Genomic DNA, 8280 nt, shown 5'->3' with positions numbered 1-8280 from the left:
GGTCCTGCAGCCCCCCGGCCGTGCGGGGGTGACGGGTTCCTTGTCGGCAGGGCAGGGGCTGGGCAGGAGGGAGGACGGCATCGCCGAGGCCATCCGGGTGAAGGTGAAGTGCGACACGGCGGGGGTGAGTGCAGATCCCCCCCCGGCCCTGGCCCGCTGCCCGCCGCCCGCCGCAGCCATTCCCGCGGCTCCTCCGCACCCTGCAGGTGGGACACGACGCGGCCGAGCCCTTCACCTTCCACTGGTGGGACCATGTCTTCAACAAGGCGGCTGCCAACATTGCTGTGGAGGCCGGACAGGTTGGAGGGCTGGGGAGTGGCAGGGACACCCGCTGGGACAGGGATGGGGTTGAAGGCAGGGGAGGGTGTTTGGGTTCCTTCAGTGGCTCCTGTACTGTATTCCCCCAGGCCCTGTCAGCAAGCAGCACCTTGCATGGGGGCTGTGGTGGTGGAGAGGTGCTGCTGGAGGGGCAAAATCCCTTGGACAGATAATTTCCAAGCCCTTTGCCTTTTCCTGCCCAGGATGGCATCTCTGTGAAGGCAGTTTCCGAGCAGGGAGGCAGGATCAGCAATAAGAAGCCACGCAAGGCTGGCAACAGTGGGAGCCTGCTGTATGGCCACTTTGTGAAGGTAACCGGCCCCAGGAGCCTGGGGACTGCATGGTCCCCAGCTCATTGCTGCTGTGGCCCCCCAGAGCCCTGTTTTCCTTGCTCCCCTTCCTCACAGTCCCTCTGTCTCTGTGCTGCAGTCAGCCACACTCACAGCCTGTGGGGAGGAGTCTGTGACACTGCCCGCCAGCTCTGAGAGCAGTCAGGAGGAGGAGGAGGAGGAGGAGGAGGAGAAGCTGGACCTCTCTTCAGTCAGGAGGTGACTCTGGGTCCCATCCCTTGACAGGGAGGGACGAGGGCTGCAAGGTGGAGCTCTGTTCCAGACTGTGTTCCCCTCACACAGATGCTGGGGGTGACAGCTCCTTCTGTCCCACAGGCTGACAGACAAGGAGCTGATCCAGGCGTGTGGGGGCCGCACAGCACACAAGTGAGTGGCTGGGGGGGTTGCCTGGCTGGGCTGCCCCCTCCTCGCAGGGGCTGTTGAGCAGGCTGGGCTGGGGAACACATTCCCCGCTGGGGAGGTGCCAGTCCTTGCTGCCTGTGGTCACTGCAGGGGTGCCCGTCACGGCCTGACCATGAGTGCCAAGCTGGCGCGCCTGGAGGAGCAGGAACGAGCCTTCCTGGCCACGTACCGGCAACAGGAGCGGCAACAGGAGCCCCCGGAGAATAGCCAGGGCAAAAAGAAGGAAAGGAAACGGTCCAGGGATGGAGCCAACCCCGAGGTGCCACACAGCCAGGAACCAAACAGAGAACAGGAGGAGGCGTTGGAAGAAGAAAAGGTTGTAAAGAGGAAGAAAAAGAACTGGGGGCCAAGCAGAGAAGAGGAGCTGACAGGAGAGGAAGAGGTGAAGAGGAAGAAGAAGAAGAAGAAGAAGAAGAAGAAGATGGTCATGGAGCCACATGGAGAAGAGGTATCAGGAGAGGAGGGGAAGGTCATGACGAGGAGGAAGACGCCAGAGCTAAGCACAGAAGAGGAGGTGGTAGAAGAGGAGGAGAAGGCTGCAAAGAGGAGAAAGAAGAAAAAGAAGAAGAAGCAGGAAGAAGAGGACAAAGAAGAGACGGCTGAAACAGATGCACCTCCACAAGATACAGATGAGCTAAACTTGGGACACAGCCCTACAAAGAAGAGGAGGAAGAAGAGGAGGAAGAGGGAGCCAGAGTGAGCAAGTGACATGGCTGCTGTGCTGTGCAGCTGCCAATCCTGCCTGGCTGTGAGAGTCCTGGTCCTGGTGCTGGTGGATGCCATGGGGTGCTCTGAGCTTGTTCCAGATGGAGCCCAGCACTGTGTCCCAGCTGCCTGGAGATGCTGGGCTAGGACAAGTTGGTCTGGAGCTGGATCAAGTTCACCGCCTGAACCTGGGCTCCCCCCAAGCCCTGTGACCCATTTGCCATGGGCCTGCCACAGAGGGACACAAGGACACACACCCTGCAGAGTACTGAAATATTTTTTCAAGGGCATGAATAAATCTTTATTATAATCAGATTATCCTGAAGTGTGAGTGGTGCAATGAGTGAGAGAGCTCCAGATCCCATATCACCTTGACACCTATAGCACTTGGGTTAGGCAGCAACCCCAAACAGCTCCTCCTGCAGCCCCTCAGCACTGCCACTACCTGGACCTTATCTCTGGGCCTTTTGATCCTGCTGGCTCACACCAAAGCCCAGTGAGGTGCTGAGCAGTGTCCTAGCAGAGGCTTGGGCAGAATTTGGCCCTGGTGTGCAGTGCTGAAGCCAAGCCTGGCCCCAGCTCTAGGTCAGCTGCAGGACGCAGTCTGTGCCAGGGTATGCTGGCAGGTTTAGAGCATATTTCTCCTGGAGCATGGGGGGCACAAACCTGCCCCCAAGGAAGTGGTACCGGCCGGTGAAATGCATCGCCGCCTTCTTGGGCGCCGTCAGGGAGATGAGCATGTCGGGCTGGAGGCCGTCTGCCTTCCCCTTCTCCACATCCCAGCCTGCAACGAGCCTCATGGCCAGGCTGCAGCTGGGACCACCCTGGCTGGGCACCTTCCTCTGGCAGGTGCAGCCACAACTCACCTGAGGGGATGTCAATGCTGGCGATGGGCACCGTGACGCGCTCCAGGGTGCTGAGGATGCTGCCGAAGGGCTCCCGCACTGCTCCTTTGAAACTGAAGCCGAAAATGGCATCCACCACCAGGCCATAGAGCTCGTCGATGAAGGCAGCCTATGGCAGGGATGGCAGCAGGTGAAAGGCAGTCCTGGCCACAGCTCCAGAGGCGGGTGCTGCCAAGCTGGGGGCTTTTCCTCACCTCAGTTGGGAACTCGGGGAGGAAGGGAATATCCATCTTCTTGCACTGGGTGGTCAAACCTTCAAAGAGGGACTTGCTGGGGCGCTTGGGGTAATACACGGTTGGCTGATAGCCCTGCAAGAGCAGAAGAGAGCTGAACTAACCCCGTTCTGGCACCAGCAGCAGCCAGAGGAGTGGGACCCTGGAGCCCCCAGGTACAGGGGTGCACAGGGACCATCATGGGGACCCTGTGGCTGCCTGTGCAAGACTCACAAACATCTTCAAATGCCGGGCACAGACCAGCCCATCACCGCCGTTGTTCCCTGGCCCGCAGACCACCAGCACAGCAGGCTGGCTCGTGGTGAAGGAGCTGGGTGGGTAAGCCTGACGGGGAGCAAGAGGCACAGGGTTATGATGGGGAAGTGGGCCCATGCCATGGGGCCAGGATTTGCACAACCCCCAACTGGGATCACTCCCAGGATCAGCGTCTGCCTCCCTGGTGCCCACCTTGGTGGTAGCACAGCTTGGTGTACACAATGCTACGACCCCCAGGACCTTCCCTTGCCCCCCAGGGCCCACACCTTGTCGATGGCGGGGACAGCACTCAACCTGTAGTGTTGGAACTCTCCCCCAGCACCTCCACCCACCCTGGCAGTAGCAGAGCTCAGCCCACAGTGCCAGGACCCCCTTCTGCCCCCCAGGACCCTCACCTTGGCAATGGCAGTGGCACAGCTCAGCCCTGCCAGCTCCATCAGCTGGTCCACGCTGAACTTGTACTCAGTGAAGAGCTCCTGGTCGATGGCCTGGGCCTCCTCCTGCCTAGGGTGGGAGATGGCACCCCTGGGTACCCCAAAACCCGGCCAGGCCCAGCCCATCCCCTCGACTTTGCAGACACCCACACAGAGCTGAGCCCCCGTGTACATCTGCACCCCAGCCCCACGTCCTGCCCGATCCCTCTGCACCGCTCAGCCCCCGCACCCCGACACCGCCCGCCTCCTCTCCCCGCTCCCTCCTTCCCCCGGCCCTACCCCAGGAAGCGGAGCCCCGTCGGGCCGGACCCCGCGCTGGGGACGTGCATGGCGCGGCGGGGAAGGCACCGGCCCCGGTCCCAGCCCCAGCCCCAGCCCTGGCACCTCCCGCCCGCCCGCGCCGCCGCCACCAGCAGCCCCAGGCCCAGCAGGGCGCGCGGGCCCGGCATGCAGCGGCCCGGCCCGGTACGGCCTGGCCCGGTACGGTCCGGCCCGGCCCGGTACGGCACAGTACGGACTGGCCCGGCCCGGTACAGCTCGGCCCGGTACGGCCCGGCCCCCGGAGCCGCAAGGAGCAGGCGCGGGGCCGCCCCGGGGCGGAGCGCCCTTCACGGCGGGGCAGGGCCGGGCGGAGCCGCATAGAGGCCGCGGTCCCTCCAGGCCCCCCAGGGTCCAATCCATTCGTTTCCTCCTGGACGCCGACGTACAAAAGATGGGGAAACGGAGCGGGGTCAAAAGCGTGTTGGCTCAAAGCCCCCCTCCGGTTTGGGCCTGCACAGGCCCCCCGAGAAACGGCGTGTCCCCGGTGGCCTCCAGGTCACACGAGGCTGCAGACGAGGGACAGAGTCCTGGTCCCCGTGCGAGGTCTCCGGCGGGACCAGCAGCCGGTAGCAGTGACAGTGGGGTCATCATTCAGGCTGCAAGGTCATGGAGGCATCATGGGGAGTGAGGGTGTCCAGCAGGATGCAAAATGGAATAATCAAATTACAGAGTCACAGACTGTTTTGGGTGGAAAGGGATCTTAAAGCCCATCTCGTCCCACCCTCCTGCCAAGGTGACCTTCCACTATCCCAGGTCTATGTCCAGCCTGGCCTTGGACACTCGCAGGGATAGGGCAGCCACAGCTTCTCTGGGCAGCCTGCGCCAGGGCCTCCCCACCCTCACACACAAGAATTCTTTCCCAGTGTCCCATCTACCCTGCCCCATGGCAGTGAGAAGCCATTGCCCCTTGTCCTGTCACTCCAGGCCCTTGTCCAAAGTCCCTCTCTAGCTCTGCTGGAGCCCCTTTAAGCACTGGAACGCAGGAGTGGGCAGGAAGTTCATACCAGGGTCCTGGAAACAACCATTACATCTGCTGCCCCATCCATAGGGAATGGTTTCGGTGTTGGCTACAAGGTGCCAAAAGCCCAGCCCTTGTGACTTTTGGCTTGGGGTTGTGTCCATTCCAAGAAACAGGTGTCCCAAGCCCTGCTGGGGTCTCCACCTCACCTCTGAGGAACCCACCCCTCAGAGGACACTCTGGAGCCCAAACCTCCACTCCCCTGCCCACTCCTCCAAGGCATCACATACCTCTTTGGAGGTCTTGGATGGAGGACTTGGCAGTTTTGATGCTCTGTGGAATGTGTTGTGACGCCCTGAGGCCTGGGCTCACTAGAGAAGTGCTGTTCTGGTTGGATGTGGTACTTCTGTAGCCGGAGGCCAGTGTGGGGTGGCTTGGCTGCCTTCAGGGGGCTGGTGGTCCTCTTACTGAGGGACAAATGAACCTCGTGTGCGGTTCTGGACAGCATCTCTGACAAACTCTCCCCTATCACATTGTGACTGAATCCTCCCTAGGATCCAGCTGGAATTACCCCAAACACACTCCCAGAATTATGTATCTTTAAAAATCTCTGGGTTTTCGCCATTAAACAGGACAAGTCCCTTGTACTGCAGAGGTATTTGGGTGCCAGGGGCTGTACTAAGGTGCCTCCCCCTTGCCTGCCCACCTGTTAGCCTGGGGCTCACTGTGATACCCTGGAGCTGAGCTGGGACCATCGTCATCCTGCCCAGAGGTGCCCAGGAGGCCATGTGGGTTACAGGGCTCCAGTGCGAGATCACCAGTCAGAGCCACTCTTGTGCCTCCAGGAAGGAAGGACAAACAGGCAAGAACACATATCACAGCGTGCCAAAGCCTCAGCTCCATCAGGAATTGCCTGCATGGCTCAATCCCATGTTTAGTTTGCACCCTCTTACCTGAATACCTGGGATGTGCTCCTGGTGTGTACATATACAGCTTGTCCTCAGCATGGGCTTTCCCCCTGAAGGACATGAAGGAAGGAAGGCTTGTCTCCTGCATGATCTGGAAACTCATTCCAGATGAAGGAGAGAGAGGATGGCAGCTTTCCTACTCACACCTTCCTCCACTGGAGCTGTGTCCTACTGGCATGGGGCAGTGTGGAACAAAACCTCAGCTGGCTGGGCTCCTGATAGGATTAACATGTTGTGTCTCCCTGCCCAGAAACTCAGGCACCTCTTGCCACTACTGGGGTCCCAGATCCCAGCCCCACAGAGTGTCCCATGCCCTGGGCGATGCTCACCAGCACCGGGGTGGGTGCCCAGCCCCCCTGGTATGAGAGGTGGCTGAAGCGGAGTCGGTGCTGGATGGCATCTGTGAGCTTGTGCACGACCCGTTTGTGGTCAGCTCTGGGGCTGTCCTGTGGTGGAGAGAACTCATATGTGTGATGGGCTAAGTGGGTGCGCCCCAGGGCTGAGACCTGTGCCCCGTAATACATGGGAAGGTCTGTCCCTGGCGGTGCCCCATCATGCCTTACCTGACAGTGGGAAAGCAAAATCAGGGCCTCTTGATAGTGCCCGATGGCTTTCTGGGGGTCTCCCAAGTGGAGGCAGGCCGCACCCAGCCCCTCGCACGCTTGCCACTGCCCCTGCAGGTCCCCTGGGAGACAAAGGGCTGCATCGGTCCCAGCACCGCTCAGCCAAGATCCCCGGCAGGCAGCATCACCCAGCTTCAGTCCACTTGGCTCCCGGATGCTGCAGACTCGCCCCAAGGGGCTGCCTGTGCCTCCCCTCACCCGAGTCCCGGAAGGCTTGCAGGGCGTGCAGGTAGCTCTCCGCGGCAGCCCCGTGGTTCCCCAGCTGGCTGCAGGCATAGGCCAGGTTCCCAAAGCACTGCCCCTGAGCCCTCCGGTTCCCCAGAGCACCTGGAATTGCGAACAGAGGGCTCCATGCCGAGCTGGCACAGCCGGCAGAGGCAGAGGCAGAGGCAGAGGCTGAGGCTGAGGCAGAGGCAGAGGCAGAGGCTGAGGCAGAGGCAGAGGCAGAGGCAGAGGCAGAGGCAGAGGCTGAGGCAGAGGCAGAGGCTGAGGCAGAGGCAGAGGCAGAGGCTGAGGCAGAGGCTGAGGCAGAGGCAGAGGCAGAGATGTGTCGGACCGTGCAGCGCGGCCGCCCGCCGGTGCCAGCCCAGCGCCGAGCCGAAGCTGCGCAGCGCGTTGTGGGTAGCGCCCAGGTTCTGCAGCAGCGCAGCCTCCTGCCGCCGCTCCGGCTGCCCCCTGCACAGCCCCAGGGCCCGCTCAAAGCTCTCGGCAGCCAGGGAGAAGATGTGGAGCTGGGAGTAGCCGAGGCCGATGTCGTTGTAGAGTTTCCCTGGGGGCAGAGAGGAAAAGCAGGCGTGGGAGCTGCTCTGCAGGGCCCTGAGAGCGAGGGGTGCGGCGCGGCCTTACCTCGCAGGGCCGGGTCGGGGATGGTCTCGCACAGTGAGCGGCACTGGGCGAGGACCCTGGCGATCTCCGCCGCCTGGAAGCGCCGGCTCTGCAGCATGGAGCCGCTCGCCCTGCTCAGAGCCACGGCCGCGGCCTCGGGGCTCTCGGCCACCGCGAAGGCCTGCGCCGCGGCCAGGAAGCAGCGCGCGGCCCGGGCCGGCTCCCGCATGCCCAGGTAGCAGCAGCCCATCTGCACGCACGTCCCTGCTCGGCCACCAGCCTGCACAGCAGCACCCGCCTGCCCGGCCACTTTCTCAAAACGTTCCAGAGCCTCTGGAAAGTCCTGGAGCCCTTCATGAGCCGCCCCGACGCTGAAATAAAGGCTCCCCAAGTGACCCCTGCTCTCCGCCTCTGAGGGTTGGGACTGGAGGAGGAACTCGAGGCCCTTTTTGGGCTTTCCAGTCTCCACATAGGCAGCCCCCAGGTTGAAGGCACAAGCCTGGTGGAGCTGGGGACTCGCTGTATCCCTGGAGAGGAGCAGGGCTTTCCTGAAGCACCCCACTGCCTCCCGCCCGGCGCCCAGAGCCAGCGCCCGGTGCCCGGCTCGTGTGAGGCCCTCGATCGCACCCACCCGCTCCACTGCCTCATCCCCTCCCTCCTGAGCTTCCCTGGCCTCAGCCTTCTCCTTCTTTTTCTTACGGCTCTTCTTGCAGCTGGTGGGGGCTGTGGGGGTGCTGGTGATGGTGGGGGCAGAGGGGGTGGTGGGCTGCACTCCCAGGTCAGCAGCCTCTTCCGAATCCATGGGCAGGGGCAGCAACCTGCCTGCAAGAGAGAGAGGTGCGTAGGCAGCCAAGGCAGCACGGTCCTGCCAGGGAGCACTTCAAACAAGCAGCGTTATTTTATATTATTTATGAAAAAATAGGGGTGTCTTATAGCCTGCTTGCTATTAAGTTTCAGGAAGTAAAAAGGCCTTTCCATGGAGG

General features: G+C 61.9%; 3 protein-coding genes across 3 annotated transcripts in view; 1 reads left to right on the top strand and 2 right to left on the bottom strand.

Moving 5' to 3' along the window:
* The window catches only part of LOC131590293 (G patch domain-containing protein 4), a 5980-nt gene extending 3890 nt beyond the window's left edge, over nucleotides 1-2090 (top strand). The window contains exons 3-8 of the mRNA XM_058860223.1: nucleotides 51-124; nucleotides 207-299; nucleotides 522-629; nucleotides 748-866; nucleotides 984-1034; nucleotides 1161-2090. Of these exons, the coding sequence (XP_058716206.1) occupies nucleotides 51-124; nucleotides 207-299; nucleotides 522-629; nucleotides 748-866; nucleotides 984-1034; nucleotides 1161-1770 (1055 nt within the window). The 3' untranslated portion in view covers nucleotides 1771-2090. The remainder of the gene's footprint in view (nucleotides 1-50; nucleotides 125-206; nucleotides 300-521; nucleotides 630-747; nucleotides 867-983; nucleotides 1035-1160) is intronic.
* NAXE (NAD(P)HX epimerase) lies at nucleotides 2050-4131 on the bottom strand. The gene is made up of 6 exons (XM_058860699.1): nucleotides 3882-4131; nucleotides 3564-3672; nucleotides 3127-3237; nucleotides 2875-2988; nucleotides 2642-2789; nucleotides 2050-2559 (listed from the first exon to the last, which is right to left on the bottom strand). Exons 1-6 carry the CDS (start codon nucleotides 4049-4051, stop codon nucleotides 2357-2359), a joined length of 855 nt encoding a protein of 284 aa, XP_058716682.1. The 5' UTR covers nucleotides 4052-4131; the 3' UTR covers nucleotides 2050-2356.
* A 379-nt stretch (nucleotides 4132-4510) lies between these two features.
* Nucleotides 4511-8099, bottom strand: TTC24 (tetratricopeptide repeat domain 24). The gene is made up of 6 exons (XM_058860222.1): nucleotides 7319-8099; nucleotides 7029-7241; nucleotides 6671-6799; nucleotides 6413-6534; nucleotides 6149-6295; nucleotides 4511-4519 (listed from the first exon to the last, which is right to left on the bottom strand). The coding sequence occupies exons 1-6, from the start codon at nucleotides 8097-8099 to the stop codon at nucleotides 4511-4513; spliced, it is 1401 nt and encodes a 466-aa protein (XP_058716205.1).
* Between the last annotated feature and the right edge of the window lie 181 nt (nucleotides 8100-8280).

Source organism: Poecile atricapillus, chromosome 33 (genome assembly GCF_030490865.1).
Source record: "Poecile atricapillus isolate bPoeAtr1 chromosome 33, bPoeAtr1.hap1, whole genome shotgun sequence".
NCBI classification, from domain to species: domain Eukaryota; kingdom Metazoa; phylum Chordata; class Aves; order Passeriformes; family Paridae; genus Poecile; species Poecile atricapillus.
The sequence above is the reverse complement of the archived record's forward strand: the minus strand, read 5'-3'. Positions and strand labels throughout refer to the sequence as shown.